This window comes from Pelobates fuscus, chromosome 1, assembly GCF_036172605.1.
Source record: "Pelobates fuscus isolate aPelFus1 chromosome 1, aPelFus1.pri, whole genome shotgun sequence".
Taxonomy (NCBI): Eukaryota; Metazoa; Chordata; class Amphibia; order Anura; family Pelobatidae; genus Pelobates; species Pelobates fuscus.
This window is the reverse complement of record NC_086317.1, coordinates 281135763-281160748: the sequence shown is the minus strand read 5'-3', so window position 1 is coordinate 281160748 and position 24986 is coordinate 281135763. Positions and strand designations below refer to the sequence as shown.

The window sequence follows — 24986 nt, the reverse complement described above, 5'->3', positions numbered from 1 at the left end:
CATGTCATCCAGTATTCTAGGATGTGACCAGCTCATTTACCATATTGGGGTGTCATTCACTTAAAATATATTCTAATACTATACTTAACATAGGCCATCTTACAGCAAGGAGAGCTAAGAGACGGACAACCAAATTAAATTAATGTTACTCTCCTCTAAATCAGGTTTGATATTGATATTCCTTAAACATCACTTGTTTAATATAAACACGAATAAAAAAAATAATAATTGGAAATATCTTGTATCACTACAGGCAGGGGGAATAGACTTGTAATAAGAGGAATGGATGCTAAGAGATCTAAATGGCGCTACCATAAGTTATGATACATAGCTTAGATATATATTTAAAAATCCATTTGCAATTAACTATACAGCAGCAGCCTGGTAAAATAAGGTTAAGAACAAAATTGATGATGGTAATTAAGAGATTTAATTTAGTGCACTGCTAAATATGTAGTCCTGCTTCAGGTTATTTAATACTAAATGGCTAGAAGTAGGCTTGATTTTCTCATAGTTTTAAAGAGTTACTCAGAGCACCATTTCCACTTCAATGACTTGGGAGTCTGTATGTACAGCACTTCGCTATGAAAAAATGCACACACTGAATTTAACTCCTCTGCTGCAAGAGGTTTAACTTGGCAATATCCGTGGGGTGACACTAGTCAGCCTGAGAGTTTCGGGCTGGCTAATGCCAATTCTGTGCATATTTCTATTCATTGGCTGGGAGTAGTCAGCTGACACTCTCTGCCAATGAATGGCTAGTGAGACAGACACACAGGTTCAGCAGAAGCTGGATGCACCATCACCGGCCATAGAGGACCCTAGGCGGCCAGTGGACACCCAGGTAAGAGGGAAAACCAATTGCAAAAAAACAGTTTGCCCCATTACTGGGAAACGTGGCCAGGGGACTCCTAGCATTATAACCACTACAGGGGTTTTGATGGTTGGGATAACCCTTTAAGATAACTATTTGTTGAACATGCAATATCTTTTTGAACTTTGTTTTCAAATAACACAGCTCAACAGAAACTGATCCTAGTTTGAATTTGCTAAAAACATTAGCAAGAAGATAAATTATCTGTTTACAATGATCTACCAATGCTGACTGAGATAAAATTAGTTTCTCTTAATAACAAGTCCACTTTATTTTCTCAAAATAACTGTTCAATTCTTGCAAGTTTTTAACTTCCTTCTAAAATATTCTGGAGCTGTCTCAAACAACCAGTCTGCATCCACAACACACAAGTCTCTCATGTAACACTTGGATGTATGAAGGAGCTCGTTGTAAATGACACAGGCTGGCTTGCAGTGGAAAAGAACTGAAGAAGGATGGATGGCAACAGGTTGGTGAGTGTCCACTGTGGTGTAGGTTCCATCAGGCTGCAGCTCTGCTGCATTCATAAACAGGCCGTGAGCCAGACACTGGCGGATATTTCGAGTGTCTGTTCTTGAAGACTCAATGGGCATTGATAGCTGTAAAATAAAGACAAATCAGATTCACTGTATTGGCATTGGTATAAACACCCACTATGGTAGAGATTGAGGCAATTTGAAGCTTCTTGACAGAGTTTTTATTGTATTTACTTAAGGGGAAAGCATCTGTGATTTTATTATTACAGATAAAGATAATGTTTTAACACATATCTCCCATCGTTAACCACTGTTGGAAATATACTTTACATCCGATTACGTTAGACATAACTTGTTTAGAAGTTTATATACTGAGAATAAAGGGGTATATACACATCTGTACATAAATACTACAAAATAGTCAATAAATGTAGAAAAACAAGTAATATGAAAAGATTTGCGTAAGACACAAATGGTTATCATCAAAATTAACTTACAAATACCATAAGGAACGTTTTGCAGCCGTCCAATCATAATACTCTTCTGTTATGTTCTGACTTGTGGAATAAATGTGTGTTTGTACTGAAAACACATGATTACAAATAAACATGAAAAGGGGAGCAAATACCTTAATACAAATGTCCCTGAGCTGGGAACGGACCTCTGAAACCAGCAGCATATTCCTGGAGTTGATGAAGTTCTCTCTGCACCATTCCTACAATTACAAATGTAGAACACATTAAAGGTATATACCTAATAAAACAAGATAGAAGTATATTTGCCGTCCTGATAAAAATGTGATACAATTTCAAAACTGAAACTGGTGAAAAATGGTCCCATCAAATGGTAATTATAGCTTAATTGGTATAGTTTGGTAAGATATACATAATCTGTTGGAAATATACCGTCTGAACACTGTTACAAAACAATGTAAAGGATTTACCTTATTTTTACCCAGGTTTTTGAAGGCGCGATATGTGTTGAGCAAAGTGATATGGTCACCTTCACTAGAAATGAACTTCTTCCTAGAGGCTTGTACTTCATCACGTTTAGCAGGAGGGTTATGGAGAACACTGTCCACTGACAGCAGAGAGACTATTGTCAAAATCTCTTCAGTGCAGTGAAAGTTTGAGGAAAGCAGGATAGTCTGTAAGGAGAACAACATTGTAATCATTTAATTCAAGGAAAAATAGAATGCTTAGTTATATAATAGATAATACGTCCCCAGGTCTCTATCATTGTGCGGCTTCCAATTCCTTCCAAGACTCAATGAGGAGAGATAGGGGAGGGAGAGCTGCTTGGCAGCAGTAACCCACAGAGATTCATGAACTACATTTAAATCTAACCACTCAATATATTCAGGGGCTAAAAAGATCAGGAAGCAGAAGAGGGCAGGCAGCTCATTGCCCTGAATAACTCACTCTGTATTTGCTATAGAAGCTTGCAGTCACAGACGCTGCATGATTTGACCATTTGCTTCCCCCCACCCTTGACATAGAGCATAGTGGCATAAGGTATAGGAAGAGATATTGGAACCAATATTTAATTTTTAGTGTGTGTTTATGTTATGTATGCATCTGTGAATGTGTGCGTGTTTATGTATTTGTTTGTGTGCATGTTTATGTATGTGATGCCTATAGGCATATCTTGCAGGTGTTAAAGGATAGCGTTTGGACCTTTGGGAAGTGGTCCAAAGCCCCAAGTATCATTTGACACTAGCAATGCCCCTGGAATAAAACCATGAAAACCATCTAGAACTGCATTTATTCATTTTTATGTGATGCTTGATTTTAAATTTATATTGAAGATTTAGTAAATTCCATCACAACCCTGTTAATTTAGGCACAGTCAGGGTAATACACCAAAGCAAGAAAAATTAAGAAAGGTTTCTCTCCCGAAACACTTTTGGGACTTGGACAATATAACCCCTTTTACTCCGCGGAATGGACAGGGAGCTGTGACATGATGTGCCACCTTACTTTACGTTACGCTAAGTTGATATGTTCCGATTTTTTTTTCCTTTTTTTTTTTTAACTCGCCACCTCGTTCTCACCTGTTCCCAACACCTTGACCGTACTGACCTGACTGGAGCTCCAGAATAACCTGTGCACAAAGATAGTCCAAACCCTAGCGACGACACTCATGGTGTTCACCGCTGAATGACTTTACGTCATTCCCCCTCCACCCCCCGACATCCCCTATGGTTAGGCCCCATGCAAAAGCCTATGCACACTGGAACACACAATCATGCCCTTACACGGCACTCTGACATCAACCCCTGCATACTGCCAGTGGGTATAGGTTTCTGGTTCACACGCATTCACTATGTCTCTCTAAATACATACACAACCCATAACAGAATAAGAAGACCATAAGGGACACACGGGCCCTAGACAAACCGGACTAGCTCCCAACATTCGACTATAACACCCTCTCGAGGGCACTACACCTAGACGTCATACAGACACGGGAGCCCTTCACGCGAGACTTTAATCTCGGTAAACAATTTGACTGTTAGTTCAACGGTTAGACATTCCTGACTCCTCTATTACGACTAATTACCAATTAAAAATGTGCAATGTTTATACAAGCCATGCTTTATTCCACTATGTATGTCAATAATTAACTTGCCTGTGCTGTCGTGGCATTGCAAGTGCGTATGTTACTTAGTTGTTGCACACAAAAAAAAAATAAAAAATAAAGGTTTCTCTCTCTATGCTGACTGCCAGGTACAAAAGACAGACCTTGTAAGGACAACGGGAGCAAAGATGGAGGTGCCCAGCTGCAGGATAAAGCAGTGCGGATTTCTACACGTAATTACACTTTTCACACTTCACAAATACATATTTATAAAAAGTAAATATACGATCACAAATTCTAGGGAAATGTCACTTTGACTGTGCACTAGCCAATTTATCCATTAATTACAATAAAAAGTAAAAATCTAACTCACACACCCTTCCAAAATGACAATCAAGTGGCCTTCCCTATGCTATGCAGCTATTGGTGAGAGTCAAAAATCAGACATTTGGTGTTCAAGGACAAATGTACATTTTGTCAAGTACTTTAAGTAAATACTAGGAATTGTGGAAACCTGACAAAACAATTGCAAAATTGTGGAGATGGAAAAGATTTCCAAGTACACTATAGATTTTGGATATCTTAGCCTAAACGAAAACTTTTTGTCAGTTCTCCACAGGTTCTAGTTTACCGAATACACCCCACTATGTAGAGACATGCTAAGGACTTGAAAACAAAGTTATACTACCACAGCTACCTTGGAAAACTTAGGCTCTAATGGAAAAGCAGCCATCTTCCTCCCCAGTGGTGTTAGGATGACCTGGTCCTCTTTCCTTTCCACAGCACCCAACAGATCCAGCTGCTCAATGGCAGCCCGTACAGAGTCTGTGATATAAGCAAACAGGTTTTTAAAGCCACTATAAACTTTGTGTACTGCAATGTCCACAAATAGCAAAAAACATTTATATCAATGTACTTTATTTCAAAAACAGCCCCCCAAAAATTGAATTTTTTTTTTTTTTTAAATTGCTTCTCTCTCATTATGGTACTTTCACCAGTGAAATAACAGTAAAAAAATAAATAAAAATTAATTGCTGACTGAAACCAAAAAAATTTCATCCCACAATTTAATAGGAGCTTAGGAACAGTAAAGTACTACATAGACACGAACATGACAGTAGCTGGAATGTATTTAACTAATACTGTGTAAAGGGTTAAGCAGGTATTGGTTTGTATATGATTACTGCTTTGTACATACTCACCAGGAGAGGGCTTGGACATGAAATCAAAGGTAAGGATATTCGGTACTCTCAAGACAAGAAGCTGCAGCATCACACTGGCGAGATTACACCTGGAAAAAAACAGAAAAACTTTCACAAATGTCCACTTTAACATTCTCTCTCACTGAAATGACGGCATTTGTTTTCAGTTATAAAAAAACAAGCATTAACTGTGAAATAAATTATGGATTCATAATCATTTCTTTATTTTTTAAAGTTGCATATAGCAATCCCCTTACATAGGAATATATTACACACAGAAAAAGTGAAAACTCTAAATAGCTTTAATACATACCTCTGTATCTCGGGAATGGTCATTTTCTCAAGCATATCAAACTCTTCTTCCGTGTAGAGTCTATAACATATCCCACTGTCCTCTCGTCCAGCTCTCCCTGTGCGCTGCCAAGCTTGTGCTTTAGACGTTTTCTGAACAGCTAGCACCTCAAGACCACTCTCTAGGAAGACATGGAAAATAAATCAGTTGTATTGTTAAGACATTCATTATATAATGTTTGCAGGAATCTCAAAATATTTAAATGAAAAAAAATAATAAAACATTAAATGTAGCGACATGCAATACGTTTGCTGTTTCTTAAAGCAACTAGACTAGGTTTGTCTTCCAAACAAAAAAAAATTCCAAACGTAAAACACTATCACAGGGATGCTCAAAAAATATATGTAGGATATAGAGTCCAACATAGAATATCTAAACAGACATCATAGGGAAACCACAGTAAACAGACTAATCTCCACAAAAAGGAATTTTGGAGATTAACTAAATGTTTACCCACTAAACCTGGTAATGTTCCCCAATAGAGGGCTCTAAAGGATGTGCAGTCATTCCTCAACAGATTGTTTAAATGTGGGATGTAAATCAGAGTAACAGGGGTCATAAGTACCTAAATCTGTAAACAACAGCTCTAAATAACATCACTGTAGCAATTGTCATCGAGACTACCCCAGTAAATTCTGAAGAAAGGTGTGAATAGGTAGAACGATAGAGTAACAATGTCGTTAGATATACCCTACAATCCCGAGTACATGTAGAAACAGACTATCTTACATGGGTGCATAGAGAGAGAAAATCGCTCTAGTTACACACAGATTCGAGGCACACACTAGAAAGTTGTGTGCCTACATATACCCGTACTACTAGACAATCAGAAATGCAGGGCAGAGAACTTGGAATAAGTGTGCATTAAGTGCTACCGTAGTCCAATAAGCATTTCGTCAGGGACACCCCTTGCATATATGTCTGGTCGTGTGTATTTTAAATATAAGTGTTGTCTCAAAGATTTCATTAATTTTCTTTAGCCTTCCTTTCTACTATCCAAACTTTACCCTGGAGTAAGATTTATTTTTTCCCCCTTCTGGTTCTAGATTCATGTGGGGTTTACCCTTGAGGCCTTGCTTACCTTCTCCCTGCACTTGGTAGTGCTCTCCTCTTCCTAACCTAATATTTAAAATATGTGAGATTTATTTATTTACATGCATCTCATTAAAATATTTTCCTATGATGGTAAGACTATTATCTTGTGGTTTTTTTCCCTGAAGGTCTTGTAAGGCTCAGTCAGAATGTTATCTTCCGGCATATGTCACTTTCCTCACAATGTGTTATTTAACATTAAGTCAACTAAGAAGGAGTTAGTGGTTTCATACAGGCCACATATTTACACAATAACTTTTATACGAGACACAACTTGAAAAAAACCATGTGTATGGCGAATATACAAAGGATGACCGTGACAGCGCTTGAGTTATGGAATCATACCTGGGTTGTATTTCTTTGCCTTCACCATGCCTGTATCTACCACATACTTGATTCCTGGAATTGTAATAGAGGTCTCTGCAATGTTGGTGGAAAGAATAACCTTGCGGTGACCCTGATAAAGATAAAAAAGGACCATAATTTAATTTGCATTCTGACATTCAAAAAACAGTGTTTTTGTGTACTGTTGTACTGTACTGTTTGCACTTCGGTCTAAATTAAAGAGTTACAAACACATTAACGAGTTACAGAAAAATAAAAACAAACCACAAGGCCATTAATCAACCTGGAATGTGCAGTGCTGCCACATTAATACTCTACTGAGATGTACACACATCACCAGAAACACCAGAAATTCCGTTCCTAGAGAATCACAACATTGTCAACATCCACTTTTTAAATTCATGGCCAATTGCTAAAAAAAAAAAAAAAATAAAAAAAAATTGGAGCATCCAATTTTCTGCTTCTTTCTAACCTTACCCTTGACCTTATTTTCCTTTTATTTTCACTCTTATTCTCCATCATTAGTGAAGCGCTGGAAACAGTGGCAGGGGAAAATGCCCCTTGGGCACTAGCATACTGGTAGGCAATAGCCTCAGAGCACCACTATTTTGCTGAATTAACGTAGCAGGAGGTGAGTTGGAATGTCTATTGATAGAATACTGCAGGAATGAGTTAGCGGAGTAAAACAGTCATCATTGATGGGACAAATTGTGCAACTCTTGAAGGATGATGAAGGTTTGCAGGAATAGATGGTGTCATACTCTGCAATTTTATCAGGAATTAACCAACAAATAATGCTGCCATGGTTTGCCAGGCAAGTAAAATTAATACTTACAGTCATTTTATCTTCCTGGATATTATCTATGGCCGCATTGGTTTTAGTGTTACACAGACTAGGGACCATAGTGGAGGTGAGTGATATGGAAAAAAATAATTGCACATTTCTGTGTTTTATTAAACTAAAGAGGCAGAGCTAACCTACAGTTAACACTGCCATTGAGAATTGTCAGGAAAGGAAAATTAAGGCAAATATGACTATATTTATAGTGAGAAAAGGTGGGAAGGGAACAGCGCTATAGTACTGATCACAAGGGGGAATAAAGCTGCACACCTGAGAGGAAGGGTAACCCTCAAACCCTTCAGAGAATGGAGAGAACAAAAGACAACAAATACAGGGTGCGCTGGATAAAATAAACGAAAATGGAAACACGGAAAGGAAAGTCTCTATGGGTACAGTGTAGACCTTGAGTAACTGTTCTTCTGTTCTCGCTTTGGAATCGCAGTAGTTGGATATGAAACACAAAAGCAGAGAAGGGGGGGACCAATAGTGCAAAACCGTATTGCTGAGAGGATCACGAACAACACAGACGTAGAGAAATGCCAACTTACAATTTTTAGAGCTAAGCCCAGCTCTAGGTAAAACAGCTTACAGTGGTATTTGATACTCCCCACATGTAGGATATTACTGGGCAATTGGAGTCTCCACACGATTCTTTAAAACTTCTGAGACAGACGTCCGCATATAAAATATATAAAGGGGAAAAACCCAATGGTGCAATAACTTTGGTAATACTGCAACAACAGACAACACAGAGGTCCTAAGAGTGCCAACTTACAATCTAAAGAGCTATAACCAGCTCTAAGTAAAACAGCATACAGTGGTATTTGAACTCCCCACGTATAGGATATTCCTCTAGTGATGCTTGTAGTGCCGGTCTTATGAAAAATAAGATCAAAAGAAAGGGCCCATAGTGTTTTCCATATGTAAAAATGATAAAGAAATAAAAAGAAACGTACTTACAGTGTTCAGAGCAGCCACACTGCTCTATGAACCAAGCGTAGGTGGAATAATCCCCACCAAAGATTTATTTTGCAGTACTGGATCTTGTTAAAAATGATGATAAAAAATCAGCCAGGATAAAACAGCAACATATAAAGTAAATGAACTAACCCAAAGTAAAAGGTAGTAACAAAATACTTTAATATAAAACAAAGTAAAAATACACAACGCGTTTCGCCAAACAGTAGGCTTTTTCAAGTTGGTCCCCCCCCCTTCTCTGCTTATGTGTTTCATATCCAACTACTGCGATTCCAAAGCGAGAACAGAAGAACAGTTACTCAAGGTCTACACTGTACCTATAGAGAGACTTTCCTTTCCGTTTTTCCATTTTCGTTTATTTTATCCAGCGCACCCTGTATTTGTTGTCTTTTGTTTTCTCCATGACTATATTTATATTAAATAAAATCCTGTAGTTTTCTGGAAATATTATCCCAGACTGTTAATAGACTGCTGTCAGTCTAGTCATTGAAGGTGTAAAGCCAGCAAGGATTGGCCTGCCTGCTTAGCATCAGCAGATGCATGGAGCAGAGAGTCAAGCATTCCCTTCAGGAAGAATTTCTTTAAAGAAAGATTGTTGACAACATTCTTTGGTGTTTATAGGATAACTATTCTCAGCTATCTTCCGATATTGTTATTAAACAGAGATTTTGAGCTCTTGGCCGATGTGTAAAGAATGTCTTGTCGTGGGGCAGAGCTAGCAGGGCAACAGAGTGTTCACACTTCTTTGAGCTCTGGCTCTAACCTGCTCTAAACGTGGCTTTTTATGGTTGAATCCGAGCCTAAAAGACCCCACAAACCTCACTAAAGCAAGCAGGTAAACTATGGGCCGCAAAACAAAAAAAGCAAAAGCAGAAAAAAAGCTCCCATGGCAGGGATATAGGAGACATGCTGCAGAACTCGCAACAGGCCGCGTGGTCTAAAATGGCACTGGCCGACGACCTCTCCTCGGAGGAGTTTGCCTCGGACCTTTTGGAAGGAGCATCTTTTGAGCCAATGCCACACCGCATAATTAAACCACAGAAAGCCGGGGACCCGGTCACTGCGGACCAACTTAAAAAGATGCTGGTGTAGCTACTCAAAGACCTGACGGCAGACATGGCCTGCTATGAAGAGGAGATTGCTCAAGTACTCACAACACCAGACTCACCAAGGTGGAACAGCAGGTAGCAGACCTGGCACAGCAGCCGATCGCCACATCAGATAGACTGGATGCTTTAGAAGATCAGAGAAGACGCTACAACCTGAAAGTCCGGGGGATACCTGAGTCAGTTGAAATCGCTGACCTACCCCACTAGATAAGGCGCTGTTCTTGGAGTCTTGCTCCCACCAAAGCAGGTGAAATCTTTGAAGCTGGATGGTAAGTTCCGGCTACCAAAGCCAGCCAGAGCGCCAGCGTCGGCCACAGCAGACCTCATACTTGGATTTCAAGCCCTCCCAGATAAAGCCTCAATCCTGGCCGCTCTGCGAGGGAAAACCCCCCTGCTGTTTGAGGGCTCCTCGCTAACAGTATTCCCAGACCTCACCAAGAGCACCCCAACATGGCAGAAATCATTGCAGCCTCTCCTGCAACACCTTCGTGCCAGAGAGATTTCCTACAGATGGTAGACTTCCCACAGAGCACAGGGATATCAGGAGCTGCAATCGCACCAAATCAACGGGCATACTGCAGGCCTTACCACCAACTGGAACAGGCCTGTCCCGGGCAACCATTCGGGAATTTACTCCGAGAGAAAACCAGAGAGCCTCAACTGCCAGGCCACCCATCTGAGGAAGCAGAGGCTGACCCCAAGGGGGACTCTGAATTCCACCATTATTATACAACATGTTTACCACAGTTAGAGTTTGTTTCTTTTTTTTTTTTCCTTTTTCTTTCATTTTTTTTTTCTTCTTAAAAATCAAATACTATTTAGTAGATATACTCCCATGGAAAACAAGCATTTAATTAATTATGCATTTTTTTCATTGGGGTATATACAGCCTGTAAATGGTGCAAATCACATCTTCAAAACAGCTCAATGAGAAGTTTTTTCAAGGCAGGTGCTCTGAGCAATGGTCTGTCTCTTCAGTTTAGCTCCAATGAGCTAACAAAACTAGGAAGTAACATGACTGTCTGATAGCCAATTGCATTTAACAAGGTTTTTTTTTATTTTATTAAAATCTGTACTTTTTGTAAAATGAAAACAAAGATACACCCTTCACACATAAAGCACTTCAGTAAGCTAAAGTGCATTAGGGGTCTTGAGTGTCCCCTATCATAGGCCACTTACAGATGAGGTCAATATCATGAATGGAGCAGGCAAGGTTATTCCTGGTCTCTACAGCTTTTTGTACCTTAGAACGGTTTCCCATGACCATCATTTTCTAATTCAATTGCATGGGACTGAAAGTGTAGACTGATGATTTACTTTATGTTGAACAGCCTTCTATTTCTCTCTCAAATATTTTGGAGTCTCAAATGTGCTTAGCTGAGCTATCTTAAACTTAACACTGACAAGTCTAAGACTGTTAATGTACTGTTGCCCAAACGTATTCTCTGCAGATACAATTCAGTTGCCATCTTTGAATTCTGCTCTCTTTTTTTTTTTTTTTTTTTTTTTTTTTAATTGACTTTATTTTTTTGCTTAACAACTTGAATTGATTCAGTAGCATAATAATTGATTTTAATGCTGAGTTTAAGTATTAACTTTTTAAAATTCTTTATTTTATGCGTGCAGTGGTAATAACAAACATTCGCCATGACTTATAACAGGAGCCACAATGGTAAGGACAATGTGCTAACAAATAAGTTCAAGATAGGCTGCACTTTTTTTTTTTTTTTTTTTGAAAAGGGAAAACAAGCTTAGTCACAATGAAGGCATGAAGGACAACTCAAAAGTTACGGCTAGTAATAATTAGGTTTAGATGCTGTATAGTCTGGTCTATCGATGACACAGGTAACGCCCCTATACGTATAGGTGATTACGTTTAGCTAGGAACTGTGGGTCAACTTAGTAGGTAGGTTTGATTAGTCATGTCAATATTGCGGCTGCAGCGTGTACAGTAGTTTCATAAGACATACAGACTAAGTCAGTTCTGACATTTAAGCAGTTTCCTCTTCTGTAATAAATCTACCGCTTAAGCAGGCTAGGTCTGATATTGCATTAGATCATCACTGAAGCATTACTGATACACTCTGTTAAGCCTAGTTGGCCAATATTAAATTGTTAGGTCTGTCAGTTGCACCTAAAGCCAGAAGTAGGTCCTGGACCCATGAACCATAACATTAGAACATGGGTTAATATACGTCAGGTATCAGAGCTAAAAACAAGAAGCAAAAATCACGTTGCTTAACAGATTGTAGACATTGCTTACATTACGTGGTCGTAGGTACATCGTGGTTAAACTGTACCCGTTCTAAAGTGGTATGAAATATGCTAGTCTAGTAGCACTGTGTGATTTGTGGAATGCTAGGCAACTCCTTTGTGGATCGCTAGGTAACTCATATGTTGGTTTAAGACAGGGTAATATCTGGTTAAGAGAGCTCTGTATATAGAAGGGAACGTGTTGGCATAGTCATGCTCCTGAGTAGTGCGGTTGGTATGGAGTCATCATACCGCTATGTATCGCTGGTTAGGCGGCTAATTTAGTGGGAAGTGTTGTAGTACGTCTACAGGGAATGGGGGGGGAAAGGGAGAGGGGAAGGGGGGAAACGGGGGGGAAGGTGGGGTGAACTGTGGAGGGACGCCATGTTGGTGTAATGTGTGGTCTGACAGGACCGGTCAATACCATCCGTATCTCAGGTTGCGCCCTGTCGTGTGAGCAGAATGGCATGTTCTATCTGTGCCATGAGCGTTGTGTGGTATTCGCTGGGTAACAGATGGTTGGTGTTAGCTTGTTGTGTTGTGTGCGATAGGGGTCATGTGTCCTGGTGTTGGGGGGGGGGGGGGGGTTGATGACCCAGGCTAGGTGTATGTGTCAGCCAGATTAAGTGTACTAAAGAGGGGGTTTGGGATCAGAGTTGAGGCCCTTTCAAAGCATTTGTTAAAGTCCTTAAAACTAAAGTCTCTGTGTCAGAGTCCCTCAGCAGGAGGTGGTTTCATTGTCAGGTCGGTTGTTCTCTTCTGTGCTGTACCGTGCCCGCCTTCAGGTGGTGAGTGCCACATATGGATCAGGTGTGCCTCTTGTTGGCACGAACGGGATGGATCTCTCGGGGTCCCACGAGAGTCGTTGGGGAGTTGCCCTCACAGGGTCTGCCTGATTGAGGATGTCTGGAGGGAGACCCAGCGCTTGCAGGAGCGGGGCTGCGTCGTCCAGTTCCCTGACTCGGTGGGAGTCTGGTCCCAACTGTACTGTAAGTATGTGGGTCGCTTGCCATCTGTATTTAAGGTCCCGTTGGCGTAGAAGTGTGGTGAGTGGCTGGAGGGACCGCCGCCAGGCCAGGGTATCTCCCGAGAGGTCGGCAAAGAAGCTCACCGCCATTCCCTCAAACTGGTATGGTGTCTTGCCCCGCAAGGCGGCTTGGACCGCCATTTTATCCCTCCTGGTTTGGAAGGCGAGTATAACGTCTCGCGTGGCTTCAGTTGGCGCTTTGGGTGGTTTTGGTATTCTGAAAATGTTGGTGAGGGCTATCTTGTTAGCCTTAGCGGGTGGTAGAATAGTGGCCAGTAGACGCTGGACCACCTGTGGTAAGTCCGTGTCGGGGATTGTTTCAGAGATCCCTCTGATTTTCAGATTGTCTCGTCTTCCGGCATCTTCCTGCTCCGCCATCCGGTGTTCGTGTAATTTTTGCTGCCGTTGGAGATCACTTACAGCCCGTTTAAGTTCCCCGAGGTCCTGAGTATTGGTGCCGGTTGTGCATTCGAGTGCATTTAGGCGGGTTGTCAGACCCTTCAGGTCTCCTCTCAGTGCCGTGATATCTTCCCGCAGGTCTTTGTGATGTTCTGCAAGCAGCCTCGTGAGGACCGCTACGGTCACTGGTGCGGTGTCCGGGCTGCTGCCAGTCGGCTGTGTCGGCTTACTCAGTGTGGGGGTTGGCAGACATTCATCTCCGGATAGATCTTCAGAGAAGTCGGAGCAGCCTCCGTGAAGCGCCGCCATATTGGTCTCATGGGCCTCGCGGGCCTGTCTCCACATGTCCCCAATTGTAAGTCCCGGAATGGGTTTTTCTTTGGGTATCTTTCTTGTTTTTCGCCCCATGGCACGTAGGGGGGTGTAAAGTGTCGCTGTTAGTCGTTTGAGGGTTTGCAATCCGTTATTTTTCTGGTTTTTCCTTGTTTTTGCCACGGAGCTCCTAGTCCATGCGGCCGCTTAGCTCGGCAGTCAAGCTCCGCCCCCGAATTCTGCTCTCTTGAATTATGCATGGAAGGGCAGCATGCCTAGAGTTAAATTCTATCATCTTACTTATTTTCCTGAAGCAAGGTAGCTCATTTGGATCAGGTTGTGGAATGGCATACCTATAACACGTTAAGTTGCTCCCATTTATTTATACTCCCAGTTCTTCCTTAAAAATTTGGTATTGTGTCCACAAACAATTGTCACTCTCAACGAATAACCCTGCCTTCCCAACAGGGAATTATGAGCGCAACCCTCTTTGTGAGAACCCTCACTTGGGATGAAGACATGTTGCCATTACCATACTTGATCCACGGTAGACAACCTACAAATGTTATTGTTATAGATTGCTTTCTCTCTCGATCTTCTTACACAGGCAACTTATGACCTTTGAACAACACGGTTTTCGAGCAAAACCATTGGCTCAGGGTATATATAAATTGCTTTTGCTTGGGACTCAATATCAGTATTTAAAATTTGTGTCGTACTAGGAAGGTGCTCTGCAGATGTCCTTCACGGACCAAGACTGGTCCAAAATGAACATTTTGCATTTAAGCACCAGATTATGGACTTATACTCTTTCACACAATGCCGGCTCCAGTGGCATACTCAGCCTAATTTAACTATAATGGCCAGCCTGTAATGACTCACTCGCAAAAGCGCCTGTTAATTTTCATGTACGACTCAATGATAACAAAAATGTGCATGTCTATCATATACCCCTATGTAATATATAAATGTGGAACGGTAGAGGATTGCCTTTGGGGTTCCTCACAAGCGAATGTTATTTGTCTGCGCACAAAAAAAAACAAAAAAAAAACTGATTATTAACTATAAGATTATGATGAATTGGTATGACATTCTCCAAAAGTTACACATTTTTTCACTGAAAACTCAAGTCAGTGCTGCAGGTGCTGCAGGTGCTGTGCAGCGCTTGGCTCATAACTACATGTTTTTTTTTTTAGAAATTCCCTATTCTAGTTCCATTCTGGAAAAAGGTATTCAAAGTTATGACTTCAGTTGCAGACAAAGGGGTGGTTTTTGCTATTAAATCTTACTACGCTCCATACTCCTAAATACATATAAAAAAAAAAAAAACACATTTCTACCAATTGTTTAAAGAGACGTTACACATGGACTATGTTCTCCTCAAACACGCATTTTGGGGAAAATTGAAGAAACAGATTAATTTTATTAGCATCTTAAGTAGCTTATTTCATTACGGTTTTCATTGCTCCAGCCATTCCAACTACTTTAATATGTGAAAAAATTAAATAAATGCAAAATTACCTATTATTGGAAAAATGTGTTTAGAATGTAGAGAGCCAGGACTGCTATTTGTCTATGCATAATAAAAACTACAGACCTCAAACAATGGCAGCATTTACATACAGTAGTAATGTTTAATGTATATTTTAAGGACTGCAATGCAAACAATGGTAACCACCATATACAAACTCACCTTTGGTGTACTCTGAAACACTCGAAGCTGTTGAGAATGTGGTAAAGAGGCATAAAGAGGCATCACCATCATCTGTGGGCAGCCATCAGGGAGGTGCTTTGCTATGTCCCTACATGTTTTTGTCATTGCTTCAATCTCTTCCTGACCCGTCAAAAACACCAAAATATCATGAGATGGCTGTGCCTCCTTTGGGAACAACAAAATAATTCATATAAACATCATGACAAGTACATCAAAAGGATCATGAGAACAAAGGGTTAAATGTGTATACCGTTTAAAGACAAGCATGTATCAACAAATTTCCCTCTACATTTTGTGTATCTAATAGATAAATCATGGTTATTCATTTCCAGTCTATTGGAGGCTATAAGTACATTATGATATATGTAATGGGAATATCAAATCCCATTAACTAGGCCAGGGCTCAAAATTTTAACTTGCCACTAGCCAATTGGGTGTGAAAATGTAGCCATGGTAAACAGAAATTCACCTGTTGAGCATACTATGGCTTGCAGTGGACAGTAACTTAAGGCCTGGCTTATAGCATAGGGGTTTTAATTTTTAATTATGGAACATTGCTAATAAAAAAAAAATAAAAAAATGCTAAAACGAGGCCTGTATGTGTGGCTTTCAAAGTATGATGGGAGGGAGTGGTATATGTTAGAGACCATCTGTATGTGAAAATATTATAATGGTAAAATATACTACATACACTACAAAGGAGGGTCTTCTAGGAGTTTCTTGAGTGTAAAGATGGCTATGTGTCAGTCCATCATCGTTATTAATCTTACTGGTGGTAACTGATGATGCAGAGATGTTTGACAAACACCTTTATTACTGCTCTCTTGCAGCAAAGAATACTTTGTGATGTAGTCAGTTTGATTGCAATGGAAGTTCGCTGTCACTATGCTATTTTAACTTATTTTGTCATACTACTTGACAGAATACATTTATTCTTAAATGCTGAAGATTACATGAAAATCTCCAGTGGTTAGTGGGTCATGCAACAGCTACTAACAGCTGACCTGGAATGTCCAATGGTAAATTTAATAACCAAAAAATAGATTAAAGGGGGTAATAGGTTATAAAATGCATGATAATAGGATTTCTATACCAACATATTAACCACAGTATATATAGAATTGTAGTTATGATGCATTTTTATAGTGCACATCTTGGAACAGGGAAGGGGCGATTTTTTTGGTTTTCTGAAACGTTAATAATCATACAGAACACTCATTAAACCAGAAATGTAGTATAGAACACGTTATTAGTGCTCAATAAATAGTCAATAAATGTCAGTGAAGAGATTCAGGCTGTGCACGGCTAAGCAAGTGTTTTCATTGTGGTTGTTGCATGCATTCTGTCACAAATGCTGTAGTGTTTGCTCGTACAGAGATAACTTGTATGTTACATTTGTGTTGTATGTTACATTTGTTGCAAATTACTCAATGGGAAACTCTAAGAACCTGAACAATCTTAACGTAATGTTGTAGGACTACAACTCCCATGATGCTGTGCATGCCTTTAGAATGACAAAGCATCATGGAAGCTGTAGTTTTAACACATCTAGGTACACCTCTGATTGGGCACACCTATCCTACAGTCTCACTGCTCAATTCTCTGCCATTAAGAAGTTAAACCACTTAATTGCAGCTCCAGCCCCACCTCTTTGACTCACACAGCCTCTACACATTTCCTGAAAACATAGTAATCATTTTTATGCTACCTTATTACACAAAGTTCAGTAAACAGGCTGCACTGTCACATCTGACTGAAAATAAAACTTTTTTTTTTTTTTTAAATGTATGCAGTGTCAGTCAGAGCTAGGGGAAAAGTGGTTAGTGGTGCATAAACAAAAACAAAAGTGATTTAACTCCAAAATGGCAAAGATGTGAGCAGTGCCATTAAACGTATGCTGTTACTGTGTCACTTTAAATTGTTAAATAAAAACAATAAAAAGATAAGTTACATCACCAAATATTGCACCCTGCTAGCAACATTAGATTATGTTTCACATTCGTTATTGTGATGTGTACGGCTTTTGACTTCTTTTGTTGCCCAAAGACAACAGATGACATCTTCTGTTCCGTCAAGCAAGACTAGTAGAGTAGTAGATTCCTGACCCACATGTTGCAAAGATTACGCGGTATCAGTCGCTCCACTAACGATAATATGAACATATACAGATATCGCATTCAGATTTTACACTTATCTCATGACCGCCGAGTCTGACAACCAATACCTGATGAATCTGGAAGACTGTGACCAGCGCAGCTTGAAGATAGTCACTTTGTGACTGCTTGCTGTAGAAGACTTGGATGGGATGCTGTCTACCTTCGAGGTAAAGAACCGGAGCACCGTTAAAGTACTGAGAAAACAGATCCACATCCATGGTGGCAGACATAATGATTATCTGTAAGGTATGAAAACAGCAATGAATGGGGTGCCAGATGAGGAACATTGCAGTAATGCAACACTGGTAGTAAGTAGAGAGCAATATACATCTCCTCTACTATCATAACACGTGCTATTTAATGTGACCCTGTCATGACTTATATGGGTTTCCAGTTATCTGACCACTTGGCTTGACTCACATTATACAATTAAGTGTTTCTCCCTTAATACAGTTAAAAGCTCATGTTTTATTGTATTTCCATTACCCCTGTCTCTTGCTGAAATCACAAATCATATTTTCAGTGGGTGTTACATGTGTTGTTAGACACAACTCAACTGCATAACCCCATTTGGGAAGTACATACTTCCTTCCCGTAACAGGTTAAAAGTCACCAATACCTTATGTTGGCTTTTTGATATGCAATTAAAACATCTGTTCTCTGTCTACATTGTCATGCCAGTTAATTCTACAATAAATAATTCTGGCACACTTTCTTGCGCTGCTGCACTCACACAGAGCCTGCCCCTCATCCTTCACCTTGCAGGCTTTGCTTTCCCTTAGGCGGAAGGGCAAGCAGGAGTGATGCCCAGAGGAGGATTTCCCGTATAACACAACAGTGTATCTCTGTGCTGATAACCACAGACTGAATTGATTGTTTTGATGTACATATGCAGGCTACTCAAACAAACAAAAGTTGTTGGGTTTTTGTTTTTTTTTATTAAAACTAACATATTGATTATTATTTATTCACTACGTTTCTTGCAGTAAAGAGATCAGCCGTCTGCACATTTTTCAGATAAGCGATTCATTTGATTCTCTTTGAATGGAGGATAAAGTGGGATTTGCTGAATTGAAATAACAGGATATTAACTTTGTATGATATTGTCAAAATACCTTTTCACCCTTTTAGATTAAGGCTGTTCTTACTTTGAGAGGTAGTTTCCCAAGCTCCCGTCTTTTCTTTTGTGCAGCTTTTACAACCCCAAAGAGCACATCAGTATGCACTGTTCTTTCGTGGGCCTCATCCAAAATGATGACACTATATTTGCGTAGAAGTGGATCTCCAATCGCCTCACGGAGCAGCATTCCATCAGTGAGGAACTTGATTTTTGTCTCTTCTGATGTGGCATCTTCAAAACGTACTGTGTATCCCACCTGACAAATTAAATTCATGTTTAAGTATGATCAAACAAGAAAACTGGGTCACTTTTACCTAGCAAAATGGAGGAAAGGATGACCACAGAGAGGGACAAAAAAACAACAACACATTTACAGGGATCAGACTCCAAGTAGCATTTTTCAGTTAGTAAAAATTAAACATCAAGGGAGTTGGAGGGGGGCGGGGCCGGGCCGCCGGGCCGACCGGCAGCCATGAGCGTTAGCTCCAGACCTGAGCACAAGAAAAAGGCACTAAAAGTGGGTGCTGAACACCCCAAAGTCGACAACTTCGCACTACCGGCAAGGAGCATAACCCCAGCATCAGACAGACACCCGATAACCACCATTGGCAAACTGGAAGGTGGGTGCTGATAACCCCGGCCTACTCCTAGCTGGGAGCCTCGTGAGGCAATTGAGCAGGGCCGACGGCGTGAGAGAGCCCTATGCGCCAACGATGAGTGACTGACATTACACGGCCGGTGCCTGCCGGCGGCACGGCCCCGCTCCCCCCCCATGGTCGGCGGGGGTTACCCCGGCCTCATGGCGGCGGCCCTTATGGTGGCGGGAGCCCCCGGGCTGGTGTTGTGCCGATCGCCTACACTGGCAAAGGCTGCCTGCAGAACAGCCTGTCAGGAGACTGCACTGTACCGATATGGGTACAGCCACAGCGGAAGTTACCTTACAAAAGACTGCTTGGAACCCCATTAACTGCGCTCTAGACCGCTCTGAGACGGGACACAGCAAAACATACTCACCTACCGTGGGGGCCCGGCTTGGACAGTACGTGTGGCCTTCGGTGCTGCCGGCCCCCGGATGGATTCTCCGGCAACCAGCTCGCAGGGGGAGTAGATGCCCTGGCCTCTGGATCTGAGGGGTCCCCAGAGGAACTTGTCCCTGTTGCCGTGAGCCCTGTGGACCAGGTGGTGGCGGGCTGTCCGGCGGACCGGTGGCCGTGACCGACGTGCACCATCCCCAAGAGTGTGGCCGGCGCCAGGAGAGACATGGGGGCACACGCTCCACAGGGGCTTGAGAGGTTCTGGGGAGGTGCAGGAGGCAGACAGTTCGTAGACTCTAGGTGTGGGGGTCATGTGGACGGCACCTGCCTCTGAGTGCCCACAGAGCCATGGAGAGCCCTGCTGGCGGGCTGAGACCTGCCTGGGGGAGACAGATGGGGGCTCGGCGGGCTGGGGGTCATATTGCTGCTGTGCCACAGACGGCCCTTACCAGACTATTATAACGTCCTGTACAGCTATAATCTTTCATGTGTGCAAAGTTCCGTAGGTCTGACGACCTTTACTGTATGATAAGCCGGGCTACTACAATGCGTTCTACATTGGGCCAAACTTGCCACTTCTCTTAAATGTGGGTGCCCATAGGCAATATATATATAGTTTATTTGTTGGTTTACCTATGCTTAACCCTCTAAAAATCCTGCATACGAAGCACTCTTTTTTTTTTATAATGCTAGTTACCACCTGCATTTCCAGGCACTATTTGAAGTTAAATAATGGTTGAGACTTTTTTCTGAAATGCCCATACTAGTAATATTACACTGCATACAATGTACAATGTCCTATCAGGTCATATATCAGCAAGGCAGATGTACTGAATGAATACAGCACAATAACTGCACTGCACGTCCCAACGTCCCAGAAATCTCGCATCGTACCTAACCCAAAGCACTGACACAAGCCAGCGGTCACGTCACTCTTGCATACAACCTGCTGACACAGACCACAGGCATACACCTACTGGCATGGGATAATGGCTCGAACGGCTAACACAAAGCACCCACGTAACCAACAAACACGCAACACTTGCACGCACCAGTTAATACACAACGCTTATTTAGGGTTAGACACGAGTACGGCACTGATGCCCAAACAGCCTGCATAAAGCGTTAATATATATGTTAAACGTGCCCTTGATCTAACTCATTTAAATTTAGAATACGCAAAGTACATGTACACTTCATCTACTTTAGGTATGGCTCGGACGACTAAACAGCCTGCAAAAAGCGCTAATATGCCGATTGAATGCCCTTGATGTACCAAATCTTGCTAATCTATGTATGTTCAGTTTTCTATATTACTTGTCTGCTCTGACATATATGCCTCTGCGCAGGCACCCTTATGTTACTTTTACCGATTCAAAAAAATGCCTGCCCACGCTCTATGGCGACTCTAATAAACATATTTAAAACAAAATTAAACATCAATTCACACTTTTATAAAGTGTGGAGCTTTACCAACCATAGCAAAAAAACAACCGTCAAACCCTGTGGTAAAGAGAAATCACATGCAATTGTATAGGGCCATTGTACAAATAGATGACATCCATTGCTGTGACAGTTTTCATAGCTGCTCTAACATTCACAATTCTAGCAAGTCTAGTTCTGAATTGCTCAGATTTCAACAATTATAATTAGAGCTTTGTATGGGACTTTATTTTACAAGCAAAAGGAAGTATAAAGTAATCTAAATAAGTATATGAGAGCATTATATAAACTAAAACATACATCTACTTTAAAATCAGGATGACCAGATCCATCATGTTTTCAGGGACAAATCAAATGTTGTCATATTTCTGAAAATGTATTAAAGGGTTGCCCTGCAGTACGTATAATGCAGGATTCTTCATTGCCCAATTGCTTAATCTAATACACCTTCTTACTACAGAGAAACCATTTTCATGTGCTGCCATCAGTATGTATATGTGATATGTGTCCCTGGTGGATATGGTAAACCCTGTATTTAATGTAAAGATATAGCCATACATTCTGGCATGGCAATATTATCAGTCACAAAAGCCAAGACAAAATAGCAAAATTAGTGCTCATTATTAATATTTGTATATGTATATGTGAAATCAGATTTCACAAGCAAGGCAGAATAAGAGTATTCCATATATATATGGAAAAGATCATAAAGAAATTAGAAGAGAAATCATGAGAGAACAAGAAGTTTAGGGGACACAAAGGGACCAAGGAAGCAATGTGACAAGGGAGGGGTATGCTGGGAAGGAATCTAAGAATCTCAAGCAATAGAACTAAATTATGGTTAGCTTGAAAATTCTTATGGCCTCCCAAAAGTGCCTAGAGGCATATCAGCCACATCTCAATGACCAGGCCCACCAAAGCCCAAAAGGTCATCTAGGTTTGCTATATTATTTGCCTTGCTAGCATTACAGTTCTCAACTGCCCTCGTGGGAAGGATCATTCTGATAGGCAAAGAATCTAGGTTCACTTTGTAATAAAAAAAAACAAAAAACGTGAACTAAAACTTGTAAGAGACCAGAGTTTAAAATACCCAAAGGGCATGCTTTTTAGTTGCTGTCTTTTCTCGGTTTATCAGCAAATTAAAACAGAATGCAAAAGGGGGCACGCTGGTGATTAAAAAGCACAGCAGTGCAGTTACTTACAAGTTTACTTAGCTCTGTTTTCTTCTCCTCTGAGACCCTCGTTGCAAGGGTTATAGCAGCCACCCTCCGAGGCTGTGTCACACCTATCATACCTTGTCGCCCAATGCTGGCTTCATAGAGGTACTGAGGGATCTGAGTGGTTTTACCAGAGCCTGTCTCACCTGCAAAATAAACACCAATATTTACACAAAGTAGAACATTAATCAGACTTACAGTTATTTAGTCATTACTATTAATGGTGCTTAAAAAGAAAGAAAATTGTTACTTGAAAACGAAGAGGCCAATGCTGTACAGCAAATTTAAATGCTCTAGAAATTAAAATTACTGTTCATCATTGGGCTATTAATGTTGTTCTAATAAAAGAAGTTTCATGTTAACATTTTTGTGGTTTTATTTCTGGTGCATTTTCTTGTATTCCCATCAAAATATTCCTCATTTCTCCTTACCTGTTTGTTGTTGTTGTTGTTGTTGTTGTTATGTTCTTTTTCGGGGGGTGAGGGAGAGGAAGGGGGGGAGTGTTTACAAATCTGCCACTTTCAAATGTATAAAAAGTATTTTCTTTATTGCCTCTGGCAATCCTTTCTGCAAACGTTTAGACCTTTTTTAACCACAAACCTCTAGTTTCAAAACTATAGTATCAGGAATACACATTTGCAATAGGTTTGACAACTGACTTAGAATCTGCCATGTGCATGTGGAGCAGCTTTGCAAGGACCTTCTGTTAGCTCCACTGAGCTAAACCCGGTCATGCAAGGCCGACTAACTGGCTGAAAGCCTCAGTTGGGCATTCTCAATGGTTACATTCTGCCAAGAACTAGAACTGTCAGATTGACAGCTATTAGAGATTCCTTATTGAAAAGTTCAATTATCTAAAGTCTTTACGTTCGGCAACATAACGCACAGTATGATGCTCCCGAAAGCCATGAATAATTCCCAAACAGAAGCAATGGATTCAGAAGTACTCCACTGACCATGGCAATGCTTTTCAATATGAAAAAAGCTAGTGTAATAACTTTTACTTACACTAGAAGATGCATTCTGCCACCTCTCACACATAGTACACATACACAGAAGTGCCACATACAAACACAAAGATCATTGCTTTAAAACATTTTTGCCACAGAACACTTTTCCCCTCAACCATCACGAGCGACAAATGAAGGCTTGACAGAAGCAGATCCACCTATTTGTCGAGTGTAGGAAAAAATACATCAGATAAAATAGTCACTTACTTTGTCCTATGATATCTTTTGACTGGGTTGGCATTTCGGTTAAATTCCAACACAGTCTTTATGAACTCACAGTAACATACAGCACGTATGAATGTATCAGTGAGCTCCTCCACAATAATATGCACATTGGTGTATCACAGAGCTCCACAGCTATGAAGCACAGAATAATATATTTTACGACAGTATCACAGAGCTCCACTGTAATAAATCTCACAATATTGTAATGTGTGGAGGCTGTGTAATGTGTGTGATGGGTGTGTTGTCTGTGCGTTTTACATGTATACTGCCAGTTTCATTCCCATGTCTGGGAATGTGTACATATCGGTGTGTTCCTGGAAAGTGTATGGTTGGAATGTGTACATATCTGTGTGTTTCTGGGAATAAGCACGTTGGAATACGTGTATGTTGGAATGTGTACACAATCTGTGTTTATGTTGGAATGTTTACATATCTGTGTGTTCCTGGAATGTGTATGTTGGAATGTGTACATATCTGTGTGGTTCCTGGATAGGAATGATAGGGGTTGGCCAGTGGTTTTCGTGGTGACCCAATATTGCTGTCCAGGACCAGTAATGTATAAAGCCTCCATGGTAACAGAGCTGGCCCCAGCAATGATAGCAGGGTGTTTTTAGCCTCTCACCGATGATGACCGCACTGTCCAGCTGCCGGAGCTGTGCTATGAGCTGAGCTCGGACATGGTAGATGGGGAGGCTCCGCCGCTGCAGCTCCATGGGCACCGGGGGCTTCCTGGGTCCGGGCTGCATGGCCGCTCTCCGGCTGGCGTGAAATGGAGGCGAGCCCGGCTTGAATCTCTTGGCCGGTGGGTGATCGGGGTCCTGAGACATATTATCCGCGGTGACCGGAACTCCTCAGGCGATGTGCCGGCTGCCGTGGCCCCGGGTACGCAGAGAGCAGCCCGGGAGTATCATGTCGGCACGAACGTCGCCACACGTGCTTCCGGTGCATTGCCCTGCAATGTCCACTTACCTGCGACAGAGGGAGCTAGAGAGACAGATTCTGATCATGTGTGCAGTACCTGGGGGTTTAGCAGAAATTCCATGTGGCTTTCTATGCAGATGGATTGTTTGGTTGTTTGAGAGGCAAAACTGTTGATTTGGAAAAGCTCTCTAACGCTGCTATTATCACCCTATGGTTGGTTTAGGCTATATGTTACTATTCAGGTTTCAATTTGTGACAATTTTGGAGTAACATTTTTTACAATCAGCTAGGTTTGTACAGAGTTAT

General features: G+C 41.2%; 1 protein-coding gene across 1 annotated transcript; it reads right to left on the bottom strand.

Moving 5' to 3' along the window:
* Window positions 1-24723, bottom strand: DHX33 (DEAH-box helicase 33). The gene is made up of 12 exons (XM_063457434.1): window positions 24382-24723; window positions 22510-22670; window positions 18859-19086; window positions 17779-17949; window positions 15534-15719; window positions 6922-7033; window positions 5446-5605; window positions 5133-5221; window positions 4628-4755; window positions 2294-2497; window positions 1979-2065; window positions 1-1473 (listed from the first exon to the last, which is right to left on the bottom strand). Exons 1-12 carry the CDS (start codon window positions 24584-24586, stop codon window positions 1165-1167), a joined length of 2040 nt encoding a protein of 679 aa, XP_063313504.1. The 5' UTR covers window positions 24587-24723; the 3' UTR covers window positions 1-1164.
* Between the last annotated feature and the right edge of the window lie 263 nt (window positions 24724-24986).